The sequence below is a fragment of the Spermophilus citellus genome (genome assembly GCF_964194105.1).
Source record: "Spermophilus citellus genome assembly, chromosome: 4".
Classification (NCBI taxonomy): domain Eukaryota; kingdom Metazoa; phylum Chordata; class Mammalia; order Rodentia; family Sciuridae; genus Spermophilus; species Spermophilus citellus.
In genome coordinates this window covers 70007751-70027292 of record NC_138185.1, presented here as the reverse complement: position 1 = coordinate 70027292, position 19542 = coordinate 70007751, and the positions used below count along the sequence as shown (strand labels likewise).

Here is a 19542-nt window from a genome sequence, read left to right as displayed (position 1 = left end):
TTTCTATACCTTCTTAAAGTGGCAAAGTAGCCAGAATTTCAGTATTCTCTCTTACTTCAAAATTATTGGAATATGAAAAGATTACTATTGATTAACTAAATTTAACATCAGAACAGGAGCTTAAAGTTAAATAGCAATATTGGAAATTATGTTTAATATACCACAGAATATAATTACTGTTGATACCAAAAAAAGCTGTCAGAATTGCAATTAATCATAAGCATTATATGAAAGTACTATTGACAGTATAAGATGTTTAAGAAGTTCAAATATAATTAGTGTCATCACAAAAAAAAAATCTTATTTTAAAACTAAAACATTTTCTTATATTGCACTGCACAATGATCAAATCTGAAGACAGGCTGTTTTTAGATCAAAATTATCAGAAGTCTGATTTGTTCAATAATTGAATTTTATTACTTGAATTTTCTTATATAAAACATTTATGAACTATCAGTTTTCTATTAAAAGGGTTTTCTTAGTACTGGGAATTGAACTCAGGGCCTTGCTCATTATAGGCAAGTATTCTACCACTGAGCTACATCCCTAGCCCTGAGGGTATTTTTCCTAAAAGGCTTTTATATTTAGAATAATAAAGTATTTCTTTAATTAAAAAAGAAAAAGAAAATTTGATATTTTGTATATTTTCTTAAAGTGTTAGGAAAACAAGCTTGTACTGATGCATTTCAGTCTCAGTACAAAAATCCTGCAGAATTAAAGGAGTCTCGTGTTAATCACAAGAAATATAGGCAATCTATCCACAGGAACCACAGCCAAAGGTTGAAATGTCTTGAATACTTCCTTAAAAATCACTTTAAGTTTTCTTAAAACATGGACTTTGGGGTCTAACCTCCACAGTGTCTGAGCTAAAATATCTTGAGCTAGACTGAGAATTGACATTTCTAATGAATCCCAGTAACACGACAGAGAAAATCCAGGGTTCAAACTGAGAATAAGTTTTCTAAGGAAAATGAGGCTGCCTCCCTCCAGGCCTCAGTCCTTAGATTGGAGATTTGTGAACTCTAAGGGACATAGCCTTAGTTTCTGATACCTCTTGAGCATCTCTACAATGAGCAAAGAAATCCAATCATCAACAACAAAAAGCTCACCACATTTAAAGTATTCAAAATTCAATTTTTATGTCCTGAGGATTATATTACTTTATATCAGATTTTTGTAAATCCTGTTGGTGTCTATAAACCAATAAAAACAGAGACCCTTTATTTGTTAATATCCTTTCTAGAAGTAGGAAAATGTTTCAGACTGACGAGGAGGGGTGAAGACCTTCTCAAATATAGTCACAGAATAATTTCAGGTCTACAACAGGATGTACATATCAGTCTAGATTTCAAAGAGCTTTTCTTTTTTCCAGGAGAAGCAAGACATACTCCTTTATAAACCATAAGACTAACATATCAGATTCTGTCATGTCACACCCAGCAAGGAATAAGCCACCATTGTGGGAATAATTTAACAGTGCAGAACCAGAATAAGAACACAACCAAATATAGCTGTGAACCCAAACAGAAATAAAAATACTGTATCAGGAAAATAGAAATAATAGAAAAAGAAAATCTCAATGAAGGTAATTATCTATTGCCACTGGGTATTCACTTTTGGAGCAGTGCATCCTCTAATTGGCTTAGGAAAAAGTTTCTACTTGAACATATCGGTGTACTACCAAAATTGCCAAATATTTTCAAGTAAGTTAAAAGCCAGACTTATATAAAAATATAAAGTGAATGCATGTCCAAGCATTTTTAAATTTCTTTTAGTTGTAAATGGACACAATACCTTGATTTATTTTCTTAGTTATGTGGTGCTGAGAATGAACCCAGTGCTTCACACATGCTAGAATAGTGCTGTACCACTGAGCTACAACTCTAGCCCCAGTATCCAAACATTACTTAATTTATGAGGCACCCAGCATAATGCTAAGACCAGTTTTTTTAAATTAATATTTATTGCAAGAGGTACAAACTCAAATATTCAAAGAGGCCAGGCAAGCAGTGGAAGTAAGAAAAGAAGGCATTTACAACATTACAGAGAGTGGTAGGAAGTGTAACAAACTTGAGAACAGGTACTGTGTCTGAAGTGGGTCTACTACAGGACACTGTTGTAGAGCTCATTGTTACTGAGTCAGAAGGCCAACTTTATGTTGCTGGATTTTCTCATGCTTTTTTCACAGAATCTATTAATCTGGATTTTAATGTGAATCATCTAGTTTTTATGTATTTGTAACTAATTCTGTTTTTTTAAAAAAAAAACAGTGTATGAGCTAAACCCCAGTTCGCAAACTCTGCTGTCAATACTAGTTATAAAACATTAAAGCAAAGAGAGAAATTAACCAGAAATTCTGTTTTTACTTACAAGTTTTAAAAGGATTTTTATTGTTTTTAAAAAAGCTTTCACTTAATTTTCCCCACAGGAGCAAAAAAGTATATGATATGGTGGTGTTTTAGCCACTGTTAATTCAGTCAGTGCCTACTATGTAAAGAACTATATGCATTCCCATTTTAAGTTCTGTCTTTGTCCATTTAAAATATATTCCTGGATATCTGTATTACAACAATTAAAAATATACTGAACTATACATTTAAAAATAGTTATGGTGGTAAATTTTATGTTTTTTACCCACAACTTATATATTTTATATTAATTGTACTCATTTCAAGTTGTTTTTGTGGCATGGTGTTTAATGTTACACATACCAGGTTTTTACAGAAGTTCTATAGTAAGTAACAGTAAATCTAGGAAACAAGATGTTTCGAAAGGTTACTCTAATGTTCTCATCAAAAGATCATGAGAACTTGATTTAAAGAAGTAAATTAAGTAATAGGAATGGTGATCACATGGACAGACATTTCAGAAGCTAAATTGGCAGGTTTCAGTGGACAACTGAATGTGGGGCTTGAGGAATTAAAAGGTTAAGCTTTCTTGGTAGTAGGAAACAAAAACAGATTAAGAGGAAATCAGTTCAGTTTTAGCCAACCCATGGATTTTCAGGACTTGAAGGAAATCTAGAGGTTACCTAGTCCAACATCTCATTTTATAGGTGTGAAAATCAAGGCCCCAAGGGGTTATATGATACCTCTAGTATCAAAATTTAAATCAAAAGCAGGACTTATTTACAAGTTTCTAGGCCCATCTTTTCTCAGTATGCCAGAGCATCTTGCTCTGTGGCACATAGTTCATTCAGTTCAAAGGTGAATTTGTGATGACACAGTACTCCATAGGCTGTTGCTATGTGTTAGTTAAGATGACCTGCAGATGACTTCAAAAGAAAAATACCAGACCCTTTTTCTGTGTCTCTTTTCCTATGGACCCTTCCTGAGGGTTTAAGCTGCTTACAGAACCTGCAAGTGGACATGGTTAAGTAGACATTTGAAATTTCATGCCTGGAGTTCAAAGGAAAAGTTAGGGTAGATCATCAAAATAATGGCAAAATTGAAATTCTTTAAATAGAGGAGATTTCTTGGAAAGAAGAATGAGAGGGGATAAAACTCTTGGAATGAAACCTAAAGAAACAGGGCTGGGGCTGCAGCTCGGTGGTAAAGCACTTCCCTTGCAAGTATGTGGCACTGGATTCAATCCTCAGCTCCACATAAAAATAAAGGTACTGCGTGTCCATCTACAACTAAAAAAAAGTATTTTTAAAAAACCTTAGAGGAAACATCCAAAATTACTAGAATAGGAGAAAAATAAAAGAAACAGAATGGTGAAAGTAGTTAGAAGAGAAGTAAGTAGTCAAGAGTACTACTGTTGAGGCAAAAGGAGGAGATGATTGAGGAGGTTATTGAGAATAATAAGGGCCTATCTTAGCCTGATTGTGCTGCTATAGCAAAATACTTGAGTCTGGGTAATTTATAAAGATCATAAATTATTGTCTCATAGTTTAGGAGGCTGGGAAGTCCAATATCAAGGCACCAGCATCTAGTGAGAGCCTTTCTCCTGCATCCTCTCATGGCAGGAATAATAGGGCAAAAGAGAACCAACTCTCTTTATCAAACTCCTTTATAAAGACACCTAGCCCTACACTCAGAAGGAGTTCTTAAGGCCTAATCACCTCTTCAAGGCCCTATATCTTAATATTATCCCTAAATTTTGGCCACATCCAAAACATAGTAGGGCTGTTGAGGGCAAGAAGGTAGGGACTGGGAAGGAGAATACTATTGAGAGAATTACTTTAGTATAATGGTGGTGGTAATAGAGTTAGATTGTCATGGATGAGAAGAAAATGGGTAGTAAAGTAGAAACCATCATATCTGTACACTTATTTGCTTAAGAAATTTGGATAATGAAAAGAGAATAGTTTGATACGAAGACAAAGTCAAGGGAAGATTTTGAGGATAAGACATGAACATTTTACTTTTACATTTATTCAACCATCCTCTTAACAAATACTTGAAAGCAACCAAACCTCCTTTCAGTAATACTTTTAAACTTTATTTATTTAACTCACATTAATTTTGATATGTATAGAAAATGTACATATTTAGTGCCTGTGGTACAACTGGTTGCTTTTTAAATTCTTCATATAATACTTTGTATTTATAATTGGTTATAACCTCTCTTAATTGTAAATTGGTGAGATTTTGCTCTAACTTAATGAATCTTTAAAATAGCTTATTAGAGAAAGGGTTACATAATCTTTGGTTATTGTTTTATGTAGGACTTCAACATTTTTTTCTTTACACATTTTTATTGGTGCATGATAGTTGTACATAATGATGGAATTTGTTATTACATTTTTATGCATGCAGGCAATGTAACAGTATAATTTGGCCAATATCACTCCCTAGCAGACTTTAATAGTTTTAAGAATGATTTGCTTAGCCATCCTGAACCAAATATTTATGTTGAGTTTTAATACCAGTATCTTCAATATATCTCACACATATTGCTATAACTCTTTTTATTATTATTTTTTTTGACATTAGAAGAGTTTGGTTTTTTTGTTTTTTTTTTTAATTTTTATTGGTTGTTCACAACATTACAAAGCTCTTGACATATCATACTTCATACATTAGATTGGAGTGGGTTATGAACCCCCAATTTTACCCCAAATGCAGATTGCAGAATCACGTCAGTTACACATCCACAATTTTACATAATGCCCTATTAGTAATTGTTGTATTCTGCTACCTTACCTATTCTTTTTATTATTTTCTAGTGATTGCTTAAGAGTTAACAATATGTATCTTAAATATGTCATTATCTATTTAGAGACACTATTTTTCCATTTTATACTTTAAACCTAATTATGTATACTTCCCTTTTGCTTCCTACTGCTCATTTCCAGGTTCACCATTGACTATGATCTGAATGTGTGTCATTACCCCAAAATTCAGTGTTGAACCCTGATCCCCATTGTGATGACATTAAGCAATAGGGCTTTTAGGAGGTAACTAAGTCATGAAAATGGATCTTCACATATGGGATTAGAAAAGATGTGAAAGAGATTGTTTGCCTCTTCTACCAAGTGAGGACACAACAAAAATTTGGCATTCTGCAACCCAGAAGAGGACCTTCACCAGAACCCAACATGCTCATGGCTTCCTAATCTTGGACTTCCTGGCCTCCAGAATTATGATTTTTTTAAAAACTAAATATTATTATAAATTACCCCATTCATGTTATTATGTTCTAGAAGCCCAAATGGAGTAAGGCAGCCATGAACCCTACAACAGTATAATTTCATTTGTTCACCCTCTCATCCTCTGTACTATATATCCTTTTATCTTATTATTATTTTTACTTTCAACAGTCAGTTGTCTTTTCAGGAAATAATGTGAAGACCAAGCCTAATAGTTGATCTTTATCTACTTACTATTACTGATTCTCTCTTTACGTCCTGTAGATCAAAATTTCCATTTAGTATCTTTTCCCCTTAATCTGAAGAGTGTTAGGTCTGCTTTTAACAAATTATTTCAACCTTTGTTTACCTGAAAATGCCATTACTTCATATTCATTTTTTAAATGTAGGTAATTGGTACAGAGTTCGGGGGTGATATAATTTTTTTCTTTCAGCAATTTATTTTTTATTTTTTTACAATATCTTTATTTTATTTATTTATTTTTATGTGGTGCTGAGGATCAAACCCAGGGCCTTGCGCATGGTAGGCAAGTTCTCTACCACTGAGCCACAATCCCAGCCCTTCTTTCAACAATTTAAATAGTCATTTCCTTTTAGTCTCCTCTATTTCTGATAAAGAATCTGGAAATTTTTTCAACATTGCTTTTTTTTTCTTGATTTCTTTTTTTGCCCTAGCCACTTTCACAATTCTATTTTTTCTGGTTTTCAGTAGGTTGATTATGATGCACCTAGTTATGGTTTTCTTGGCAGTTATTCTGCTTGAAATTTGCTGAATTTTCTTTGGTGTGTAAGTCAATGTTTTTCATCAAAATTGGAGGATTTCTAGCAGGTGTTGTGGCACATGCCTATAATCACAGTAGCTAGGGAGACTGAGGCAGAAGGATTGTGAGTTCAAAGCCAGCTCAGCAACTTAGCAAGGCACTTAGCAATTCAGAGAGACCCTGTCTCTGAATAAAATATTTAAAGGACCAGGGATGTGGCTCAGTGGTTAAGCACTCCTGGGTTCAATCCTCAGTATCCCGCCCCCACCAAAAAAAAAATTGGAGGATTTCTGGCTATTATTTATTCAGATGTTTTGTGCCTCATTGTATTCCCTTTCTGGAACTCCTATAATATGTACATTAGATTATTTGATAATGTCCAATAAGTTCTTGAGGCTTTCTTTAAATTTTATTCATGTTTTTTTACTCTGTGGTCTTCAGATTGGATAATTTCTGTTATCTTCAGATTCACTGACTCATTCTTCCTCTATCAAGCCTACTCTGCATTTTTTATTTCAGTTATTATACTTTCATTTCTATACTTTTCATGTGGTTCTTTTTATTTTTATTTTTCTGCTCAGGTTCCCTGTATGTCCACTCATTAAGTTCACATAGATCTGTTTTCAAGTCTTCATCTCCTAAAACATCTGTAACATCCTGGGAATCAGTTTCTATAGACTTCTTATTCTCTTATTTATAGGTTGTATTTTCCTCTTTTCTTCAGTCTAGTAATTTCTTCAGTGTAGCAATTTGCAAACAATTATTTGGATAATTTGGTTGCCATGACCTGAGCAGCCAAACCTTAGACTGGTGAGGGGCAATGGGAGATTAAGAAAGACAAACACTTAGGGCTGAGGTTATAGCTCATCAGTAGAGCACTTGCCTAGCACGTGCAAGGTCCTAGGTTCAATCCTCAGTACCACATAAAAATAAATAAATAAAATAAGGGTATTGGGTCAACTAAAAATAAAAAAGACAAACACTTAGAGAAAGTTGGGACCAGGTGGGACACCATATTCTGATGGAGGAATAATGACCCAGAGCTAGCTCAGCGTGTTTATTATATAGGCCATTATCATCAAAAGTGGTTTCTGTGGAAAAATTTCTTTAGAGAAGGCAGGCTTGGAGGTCAAAGCACTTGCAAACAATTATAATTATCTAGTTACACTCATAATTCTCTATCCCTGGCAGCTGGAGTCTGAACTCAGGGCCAAGACTGATAGTTCCATGCTTTGCACAGAACTTCCTCAGGCAGGGCATCACCATAGCAACTGGGAAATCTTGTCCTGCACCTGTGCACAGAAAGTTCCCAGATCAAAACAGTCACAACCCACAGGCAGTCAAAGACCATGATTCAAGTTACCTCTCTCATATTGGTTTTATACTTCTTTAGAGAAATATGTGGGAAGCCCAAGGTATTTCCCAAGCTCAGATAACTTGTTGGAACTCAGCCTCTCTCATCAAGGCCTCATATTAAACTGTAAAGATAGCTGTGGAGTAGGTCTCCATATATACCTTACTTTTAGGGCAAACTTAACTTGTGTCTCAGCTAGATGCCTGAGGTCTTAAAGAGGTGATTAAAAGATTTCTACACTATAGCTGGACTTTCAAAGTCCTCTGAACTAATTGATTTATAATACCTCTATTCTAATTTCCATGACAAATATTCTTTGGTATGTGTCTTCATAAATCTACCCAGTCTCTGGTCAAAAACTCACAAGGACTCTCCACATAGAGTTCTGGGATGCCTAGTTGCACAACTTCATCCTTTCCAGAGCCCATTCTGTATAGTCTAGTCAGTTCAGCTACACCAATCTCTGATTTTGCTTCCTCAGCTCTTATCAGTTCTGCTTAGAATCTAGTTCCCTGGTGGCCAGGGTGTGGCTCAGTGGTGGAGCACTTGCCCAGTATGTTTGAGGCACTGGGTTTCATTCTCAGCAACACATAAAAATAAATTTAAAAAAGCTATTGTGGGGGAAAAAGAATCTAGCTCACTATGCCACATTATAGAGATAATTATGAGTCTTCCCTTTGGAGTTTATCTTTTCCTGGGAATTATAGTCTTGTGCCACTTGTCCAAAGCCCAAAAACAATTAGTTAGTATATTTTGGCTAGTTCTGAGATTGCTAGTTTGTTACTGGTTACAACATAGTCAGAAGCATATATTCTGCTCACAATTTAAATTATCAGAAATATTTTGAATCAAAAATCTTAATTATATTTAGGAGGTTTGTACTTTTATCAAGCTTTCTATTTCCAATTTTGATCTTCTGTCTATTCTATTCTTTATTGAAAATGAGACATTGAGATCTCTCTTACTGTTGAATTTCTGTTTCACTCTTGAATTCTGTAGATTTTGCTTCATGTACTTTGGAGTTCTATTGTCAAGTATATGTATGTTATCATCATTGTGTATTCTTGACAGATTGACCCTTTTGAAATTATAAAATGATCTTTTCTCTACTGACAATTTTTGTGTTGAAGTCTGTTTTTTAGGATATTAGTATAACCATTCTAGCCCTCTTTTGGTTATGTCTTACATGGAAAACTTTTTTCTTCTCTTTAATTTCAACATATTTATATTTTTAAATATAAAACATGTCATTTGTAGATAGGAAACAATCAGATCATTTTTAAAAATCTGCCAACATGGGGCTGGGGTTGTGGTTTAGTGGTGGAGCATTTGCCTTGCAAGTGTAAGTCATTGGGTTCGATCTTCAGCACTACATAAAATAAATAAGGGTATTGTGTTTATCTACAACCAAAAAAAAAAAAGCATATTTTTTTTAAAAAATCTGCCAATATCTTGCTTTGAAGTGTTTCACCCATTTACATTTAATAATTGCTAATAAAGTGTTATTTATAGCTGCAAAAAAAAATCTTAATTACTGAAATGATCTATCTTTATCTTTAAAGTGTATTATTAATTAACAACAGGAAAGAAATACCAGAAATTTTGCATTGACAGAATGGTCATTGTAACCTTCTGATATAAAGAATTTGTTTTCCTGCAAAATTAAAACTATGGCAACAAAAAAGAAATTTAAGAGAGAAAAATGTTCTACCTTAATAACCCTGACCTCACACTTGTGTTTATATTTTTCATATTCCAGTCCAGTCTCTACCTGTAAAAATATGTATATAAAATTATTAAGTGTTCATTTTTTTAACATTGTGTCGTAAAACTTTTTCTATACTATCACTTTTTTAAATAAGTGAAATTTTTAAAGCAATGTTATATATCAGAAATTATGCTTGATTGTAGGTATATGAGTCAGTTTTCTAAGACTAATGAAATACCTGAGGCTAATTTGTAAAGGAAGAAGGTTTAGACCAGACAACATGGTTCCAGTTCTCACAAGGGCTGCTCTGGCTACATCTCATCATAGCAGATGGTATCAAAATGGTGGTAATGTATAAAAAGAGATTACGTGGTAGACAGGAACCAGAGAGGAATTCAGGCTCTGGCTTTTATGTAACTATTTGATCTCTCAAGAACTAATGAGCCCCATGAGAACTACCTTAGTTCTTTCCAAAGGCATGCCTCTGATGACCTAACCACCTCCCACTAGCCCCCGCTCTTAAAGATCCTGCTACCTCTTCACATCATCACCATGGAGACCAAACTTCCAGTGCATAAGTTTTGAGGAACACATTTAAACCATATCTAAACTATAGAAGTAGAGAGTTAGCTTTTTGTGTTGTATTTTGGGTAGTAGAGGTTGAATCAAGAGGCACTTTATCACTGAGCCCTTTTATTTTTTTGAGATAGGGTCCAAGTTGTTTAGGGTCTCACTAATTTGCCTCAAACTTGTAATCCTCCTACCTCAGCCTCCTGAGTCACTAGGATTAGGGATAGAAATTTTTTTTAAAGAGAGAGGGTGAGAATTTTTTAATATTTATTTTTCAGTTTTCGGTGGACACAACATCTTTATTATTTTTTTTTTATGTGGTGCTGAGGATTGAACCCAGGGCCCCACGCATGCCAGGCAAGCGCATTATCCCTTGAGTCACATCCTCAGCCTAGGGATAGAATTTTTAATAAGACATGGCTCCTACATTCAGAATTTCATGGTCAGGACCTCTGTGAATGATGGTAGTTGTAGTATTTAAGGTGGAAAGGGGAAGTCGTATTAAAACTGAAAAACATTCCTGGGGCCTCACCTTTTTAAAGAAGTCTAAAAAGAAACATGTTGGCTATTTCTTGTAACTTATTATTTTTTGTAAATAAATACTCATTTTTATAATTGAACAGTGTGTGTCTGAAAGATGAGAAGGTCAACTATCTGAGAAGGCTATGAAAGAAATTGTATATTTATAAACAGTTCTATGTATTTGCATATTGCTGAATCATGACATGGAGAAAGAGCCATATGAGTTTAGACTAGTCAGACTATTTTTTGAAACATTTTAAGTAATAATGTATGTGTAACTATATGATATTCTAAGGAGTTTAGACTTATCCTATGCAGGGTTCTCAGCCTCAACTGGTAGGTCTGTCTAGGGAAAGGCCAACATACTTTTTATTTTTAAAATCTCCAGAAGCAATTCAGATGTACAATTAGGAATGCTATAAGCAATAAAAAGCAATAGAAAGACTTGAAGCAAGGAAGTAACATCATATGTGCATTTTAAAAGCTAATTCTAACTTAAAGGGGTGGGAAGAGGCTTATAGTAGTCTAGGCAAGAGATGTTGTCTTCTAATGATTACATAATATTTCATCAGTTTAATTTGCTACAATTCTCCTGTCTTGCAACATGTAAGTTTATATATGCACATATATATACACACATAACATAGCATGTATATGTAATATATATACATATTCACTTATGTACATCTTTTTTTTTTTCTTTGTTGTTACTTTTGATTATTTCATTAGAACAGAGTCCCAGGAGTAATTTTATTGGATCAAAGGAATTTAGTAGTTTTGGCTCCTGCCTATGAATTATCATAATGGCTATAATCAATTTACTGTTTTAACTTCCATGACCTTAAGAATCATTTTGTAAAGCTTAAGAAAAAAACTTGAGATTTCGATAAATTATATTCCAAAATTAGCAATAAATTATCAAAGAAATGTTTATATTGTGTTTATGATAACTATTTAATAACTAAGTTTATCTTTAATAGATTGATGAACTCCCAGAGGGAGCTGTGAAGCCTCCAGCAAACAAGTATCCTATCTTCTTTTTTGGCACTCATGAAACGTAAGTCAACAAAATAACTTAAAGTTTCAATAGCTCTAATTTAGGTCTGCTAGATTACCTTGTTTATAAGTGACCTATAACTTTATATTTTATTAAAGTCATTATAATCAATTATTTAAGTTACCAGGCTTAATAATGTATGTTTCTTAAGTGAAGGTTTAATTTTTTCTTTATGATAACCTGTCTCCACGTAATGGTTGTATTTCTGGGACAGGTAGGATTTAAAAAAAAATTTTTACCACATTACTATTGTATGCACCCAAAGCAATCATTTATAAACATTGTGTGTTTACTTTTGTTCCATTAGTAAATATTTATTTTCAAGGGGCACTGGAAATAAAAATTGTCCCTGCTGAACTTGCCAACTGGCATGTGATTGGTGAATGTAACAGACTTATTCTAGGGAACAGTGTAAAGGATCGTATAGCACTCTGTTTTGTAGTATTCTAATGTAAGTCAGTGGCAACATTCTAAGACTGACTTCAGTAAAAGCAGTTCTACCAAGGATCAGTATAATATAATTCACATGTGATTTTTTTTTTCTGGTTTGATCATCCAGAAGTAGATTTTAAAATATCTGAAGGAGAATGAATTGCCAAAAACTTGCTCCCTCCTCCTTCCTCCTCCTCCCTCCTCCCTCTCCTCCTCCTCCTCCTCCTCCTCCTCCTCCTCCTCCTTCTTCTTCTTCATACATGACAACAGAATATATACAAATGGAGCACAAATTTTTATTTCTCTGGTTATACACAATGTAGAGTCACACCGTTGGTGCAATCATACATGCACCTGGGGTAATGATACCCATCTCATTCCACCATCTTTTTTACCAGCCACCCACTTCTCTCCCCTCACTCCTTTCTTCTCAATCAAAAGTTCCCCTATTCTTTCCAATCCCCACCCCCACCATTATGGATCAGCATCCACTTCTCAGAGAAAACATGCGGCCTTTGGTTTTTGGGGATTGGCTTACTTCACTTAGCATGATATTCCCCAACTCCATCCATTTACCTGCAAATGCCATAATTTTATTCTCTTTTATTGTTGAGTAATATTCCATTGTGTATATCTACCACAGTTTCTGTATCCAGTCATCTATTGAAGGGCATCTAGATTGGTTCCAGAGTTTAGCTATTGTGAATTGAGCTGCTATAAACATTGATGTGGCTGCACCACTGTAGTATGATAATTTTAAGTTCTTTGAGTATAGACCGGGGAGTGGGATAGCTGGGTCAAATGGTGGTTCCATCTAAGTTTTCTAAGGAATCTACATACTGCTTTCCAGAGTGGTTACCAATTTGCAGTGCCACTAGCAATGTATGAGTGTACCTTTCTCCCCAAATCCTCACTAACACATATTGTTGCTTGTACTCTTGATAATTGCCATTCTGAATGAAGTGAGATGAAATCTTAGGGTAGTTTTGATTTGTATTTCTCTAATTACTAGAAATGTTGAACATTTTTCATATATTTGTTGATTGATTATATATCTTTTGTGAGAAGTGTCTGTTCAGTTCCTTAGCCCATTTATTGATTGGGTTATTTTTTTTTTTTTTTGGTATTATGGTTTCTGAGTTCTTTATATATCCTGGAGACTAGTACTCTATCTGATGTGCATGTGGTAAAGGTTTTCTCCCACTCTGTAGGCTCTCTCTTCACATTATTGTTTCCTTTGCTAAGAAGCTTTTTAGTTTGAATCCATCCCATTTATTGATTCTTGATTTTATTTCTTATGTTTTAAGAGTGTGGTTAAGGAAGTCAGGACCTAATCTGACATGATGAAGATATGAGCCTACTTTTCTTCTATTAGGCACAGAGTCTTTGGTCTAATTTATAGGTCCTTGATCCACTTTGAGTTGAGTTTTGTGCAGGGTAAAGGATAGGGGTTTAATTTCATTTTGCTGCATATGGTTTCCAGTTTTCCCAGCACCATTTGTTGAAGAGGCTATCTTTTCTCCAATGTATGTTTTTGGTGCCTTTGTCTAATATGAAATAACTGTATTTATGTGGGTTTGTCTCTGTGTCTTCTAGTCTGTACCATTGGTCTCCATGTCTGTTTTGGTGCCAATAGCATGCCATTCTTGTTACTCTAGCTCTATAGTATAGTTTAAGATCTGGTATTGTGATACCTCCTACTTCACTCTTCTTGCTAAGGATTGCTTTGGCTATTCTGAATCTCTTTTTTTTCCAAATTAATTTCATGATTGCTTTTTCTATTTCTATGAAGAATGTTGTTGGGATTTTAATTGGAATTGCATTAAATATGTATAATGCTTTTGGTAGTATGACTATTTTATTTTATTTTTTTAGTTGTTGATGGACCTTTATTTTATTCATTTATTTATATGTGGTGTTGAGAATTGAACCCAGTGCCTCACACATGCAAGGCAAGCGCTCTACCGCTGAGCCACAACCCCAGCCCAGTATGACCATTTTGACAATATTAATTCTTCCTATCCAGGAATATGGGAGATCTTGCCATACTTCTACTTCTTCAATTTCTTTTTTTAATGTTCTATAGTTTTCCTTGTAGAGGTCTTTTACCTCTTTTGTTAGATTGATTCCCAAGGGTTGTTTTTTTTTTTAAAGACTCTGTTTTGAATGTTTACATCTGTTAGCTAGCCCCAGAATTTATTCTAACTCAAGTTTTTTGTTCTTTTTTTAGATTTTTAAAAAATATTTTTAGTTGTAGATGAACACAATATGTGCTGCTAATGATGTAACACAGGTCAGCATGTTGATTCTAATATGTATCTGCAGTGCTTTTCTAGGTCCCAAAGACCTTTTTCCATATAAGGAATACAAAGACAAGTTTGGGAAGTCAAACAAACGGAAAGGATTTAATGAAGGATTGTGGGAAATAGAAAATAACCCAGGAGTCAAGTTTACTGGATACCAGGTAATGGTTATTTAATTGTCACTTGCTTTACCTCATTTCTTTGGTTTTAATACTTTTCAAATCTTTTTTAATTTACCCATCCATTTGAAGTCAGAATTCTTTGGCTCTAGTAGTATTTTGGATTAAATGCAATTCATCCAGAGGACTACTGAAAAATTGAGTTTGACAACCATTTATTGGTTATTTGATGGAGGCAGGGTCTCACTTTGTTGCCCAGTCTGGCCTCCAACTACTGGGTTCAAGAGATTCTCCTGGCTCTTATAGCCTTTTCTTTTGAAAATCTTATGAATAAACTGAACCCTTTCAGATTAAAATAGAGTGATTTTTGTCACAGTCTGTGTTCCTTTCTATTTTTTAAAAATGTAATTAGCCAATATTTTTCCTTAGGCAATTCAGCAACAGAGCTCTTCAGAAACTGAAGGAGAAGGAGGAAACACTGCAGATGCAAGTAGTGAGGAAGAAGGTGATAGAGTAGAAGAAGATGGAAAAGGCAAAAGAAAAAATGAAAAAGGAGGCTCAAAACGGAAAAAGTCATACACATCAAAGGTACTGACAAACTCCCCATTGTTATTGTTACATAAATATTCATTAAAAAGTTTTTAGATTATTTTATATTCATTTCTTGGGCACATAGATATATACTCTAGATTCTGTGGAACCTCTCCCTTTAGAGACAATATACATAGAGCAGAGGGACTATGACAGGTAATTTTAGATGTTAGGCAATCTGGCTATTGACTCTTTAGGGCTCACTTGGCCCTGAAAATACCACCTTAGTTGGAGGAGAACTGTTCCTTAGTTAAGGATATAGTGTATAAATAGCTATGCCTCCTACAATGACTTTGAAACAAGATCTGAGCAATTTAAGAATATAAGAGACACATTACGTTTCAATACTATATATGTAAATATAAAGATATATTCTTACTTGTCTTTCTGTTTCAGAGAATGTGCTTTGACCTTTTTATTTATTCAGTTCTTATATTTCCTGATCACCTAGTCTGTTCCAGACACTGAACTAAGTGGACAGTGGTGAGCAAATCCAACTCCATCCCTGCCCTCATGTAACTTATAATAGTAAATATAAACTGTGAAAGGTTATGAAAGAAATGAATGGTTGCAAGGAGTGACAGAGTAGGGAAATCTACTTTAGGTCCTTCTATAAAGGTAAAGTTTATGCTGAGACCTAAAAGAAGGGTATGGGAGGAAGAAAGGAGCCATATGTGGCAGAAGGAAAGGAACAGAGCAGCAAAACTTTGAGGAAGGGAAGAATTCAGTATTCCTAAACTGAAAGAAGGCAAGTGCTATTGGAGAATCATGACTATGTAGGAAAGTGCCCATTTGTAAGCCATATTATGGAGTTTGGATTTTATTCCAATTATAATAATAATTGAAGATTTTAAACAACAGTAGCATAATAATGTATTTACAAATTCAAAGTCTAGGTTTTTTCACAGTAATTCAGAAATGCAGTTGAAAAAACAAAACTGTGAAAACTACACATTTTAGAAACTGAAAGCGAGATAAATGGATCCTTAAAGATCCAAGATTGGTTCAGGTTTCAGTCACACAGCTAAATACTTGGAAAAATTACTTCCATTTAGATTCTTGTACTTAGGAAACTCCTTAAAACAAATATCAAGAGGGCTGGGGTTGTGGCTCAGTGGCAGAGCACTTGCTTCACACATGTGAGGCACAGGGTTCAATCTCTAGCACCACATAAAAATAAGTAAACAAAATAAAGACGTTGTGTTTATGTATAACTTTAAAAATATTAAAAGAAAAAACAAGTACCAAGAGTTAATCAGACTCTTAACATTTTATTTTGACAGTCCCTAAAATCTACCCTATTGACATACAGGTAAAATTTTGTGAATTCAGCATTACTTACCGTGAACCTAGTGAAAAACATGCAGTTGCTTTGAGTGAGGGTAATGTTTGAAACTAACAACAAAATAATTAGCATTTTCCCTGTTCCTGTCAGACTATATCTTCCATTGCAGTTATTTTTAAACTGAATTTCTTTCAGCATTTTGGACTTTTTTTTTAATTATTACACCTATACAGCACAATTTTTCATATCTGGTTTATATAAAGTATGGTCACACCAATTTGTATCTTCATACCTATATTTTGGATAATGATGTCCATCACATTACACCATCTTTGCTAACCCCCTGCCCCCTCCATTCCCCTCCCACTCCTCTGCCCTATCTAGAGTTCATTTATTCCTCCCATTCTCCCCTTCCCTACCCCACTATGAATCAGCCTCCTTATATCAGAGAAAACATTCAGCATTTGTTTTTTGGGGATTGGCTAACTTCACGTAGCATTATCTTCTCCAACACCATCCATTTACCTGCAAATGCCATGATTTTATTCTCTTTTATTGCTGAGTAATATTCCATTGTGTATATATGCCATATTTTTTTATCCTTCCATCTACTGAAGGGCATCTAGGTTAATTCCACAGTTTAGCTCTTATGAATTGTGCTGCTATAAACATAGATATGGCTGTGTCCCTGTAGTATGCTGTTTTTAAGTCCTTTGGGCATAGACCGGGGAGAGGGATAGCTGGGTCAAATGGTGGTTCCATTCCCAGTTTTCCAAGGAATCTCCGTACCGCTTTCCATATTGGCTGCACCAGTTTGTAGTCCCACCAGCATTGTATAAGTGTACCTTTTTCCCCACACTCGCCAACACTTATTGTTTGTTTGTCTTCATAGTAACTGCCATTCTGACTGGAGTGAGATGATATCTTAGAGTAGTTTTGATTTACATTTCTCCAATTACTAGCGATGATGAACTTTTTTCATATATTTGTTGATTGATTGTATATCCTCTTCTGAGAAGTGTCTGTTCAGGTCCTTGGTCCATTTATTGATTGGCTTATTTGGTTTTTTGCTGATTAGCTTTTTGAGTTCTTTATATACTCTAGAGATTAGTGTTCCATCTGTTGTGTGAGTGTTAAAAATTTTCTCCCAAGATGTAGGCTCTCTATTAACCTCACAGATTGTTTTGTTGTTGTTGTTGTTGTTGTTTTGCTGAGAAGAAACTTTTTAGTTTGAATCCATCCCATTTATTGATTCTTGGTTTTAATTCTTGCACTATTAGGAGTCTTATTAAGGAAGTTGAGGCCTAAATCCCACATGATGAAGATTAGGGCCTACTTTTTTTCTATTAGATGCAGTTTCTCTGGTTTAATTCCTAGGTCCTTGATCCACTTTGAGTTGAGTTTTGTGCATGGTGAGAGATAGGGGTTTAATTTCATTTTGTTGCTTATAGATTTCCAGTTTTCCTAGTACCACTTATTGAAGAAGCTATTTTTTTTTCTCCAATGCATGTTTTTGGCACCTTTGTGTAATATCAGATAATTGTAATTTTGTGGGTTAGTCTCTGTGCCCTCTATTCTGTACCATTGGTCTAGCAGTCTTTTTTGGTGCCAATACCATGCCGGTTTTGTTACTATTGCTCTGTAGTATAGTTTAAGTTCTGGTATAGGGATACCACCTGCTTTACTCTTCCTGCTTATGATTGCTTTAGCTATTCTGGGTCTCTTATTTTTCCAGATGAATTTCATGATTGCTTTTTCTATTTCTATAAGGAATGCCATTGGTATTCTGATAGGAATTTCATTAAATCTGTATAGTATTTAATTTCATTAAATCTGTATCTGGTAGTATGGTCATTTTGATAGAATTAGAGCAAGGTAGATCTTTCCATCTTCTAAGGTCTTCTTTGACTTCTTTCTTTAGGGTTCTGTAGTTTTCATTGTATAGATCTTTCGCCTCTTTCATTAAGTTGATTCCCAAGTTTTGTTTTGTTTGTTTGTTTGTTTGTTTGAGGCTGGCTCTCAAAACCCAAAGCCCGAAGTTCTGGCCCACATTGGGCTCATGAGCGCCTTAGCAGAATCACCTATCAGCACCTCTGCAGCATTTTGGACTTAAAACACCTACTTGAATTGACTTTATTTATGATTGACTGCTGAGCCTCTTTGTAATGTATTGTGACAACTCTTTGTTACCTAAGTTTGTCTAGACTTTTAACATTATGGATATGTGGCTTTTAAATTCCACTGCATAATTGCTTGTTGCAAAGACCAGAAGTAATATAAGGGCTCATCCTTGGAACACATTTACAGTTTAAAACAGTGTAGGGGTAAATACATACTTTACTTACTAAGACTTACCTGTTTTAAAGGAGCATTTAATTTGCTTTGCCTCAAGAACATTATTTCCATGATCACTTAAGAACCATGACTTTTTTTTTTCCTTGTGGTGCTGGAGATCTAACCAAGGGCTTCCACATGTTAAGAAGGTGGTCTACCACTAAACTACATCTCCATCCCAGAATTATTACTTTTTGGTTTGATTCTCAAATTTTCACATACATCAGAATCACGTGGAAGACTTTTAAAAATGATATTATTAGACATCCCAGATTTCTATTATGGAAATCTAGGATAGGGACTGGAAATCAAATTTCTGGGTGAGGCTGATGCTGCTAATCTGGGAACCATACTTAAAGAACTATTTATGTAATATAATCCCATTTTTCTCTTTGGCTTCCCAAAGGTTTTCTTTTTGCTTAATATGGTGGGGGTTTCCCCCCACATACACATTTATCTCTTAATGTTATATAGTGTTCCTTTTTAAAAACTAGTAGTTCAAAACTTTTTTTATTACATCCCAGTTAGGTATAGGGAAAGGGCCCACATCTCTACCTCACCTAATTTCATTTGGGGTTGGGGGGAAGCTCAGTAATCATAATGAAAAGTAATAGATTTGAGGGTTATATATATATATATATATATATATATATATCTTTAGCAGTAAGAATATGGATGCTTCATATTTGGGCCATAACAAAATTATAGGTCAAAAACGTTTTGCATATAAATGATTTACTGAATACATTAGGGCTTATCAACTGCAACTAAACTGATGAAGACTAAAGCACCAATAATTTTAGTTAACAAGTAAAGATAGCAGCAGTTGGACAAAAGATCAGTTCGAGACCACATTGATAAAACACATGATAAACACTGATTTAAAAAACAAATTTTCAGGAATTCTGGG

At 34.5% G+C, this 19542-nt stretch overlaps 1 protein-coding gene across 2 annotated transcripts in view; it reads left to right on the top strand.

The window, feature by feature from the left end:
• The window catches only part of HDGFL3 (HDGF like 3), a 65051-nt gene that overhangs the window by 27937 nt on the left and 17572 nt on the right, over positions 1-19542 (top strand). For both annotated transcript variants that reach the window (XM_081290997.1, XM_081290998.1), the window contains exons 2-4: positions 11492-11568; positions 14326-14464; positions 14852-15010. In XM_081290997.1, coding sequence (XP_081147123.1) covers positions 11492-11568; positions 14326-14464; positions 14852-15010 — 375 coding nt within the window. The remainder of the gene's footprint in view (positions 1-11491; positions 11569-14325; positions 14465-14851; positions 15011-19542) is intronic.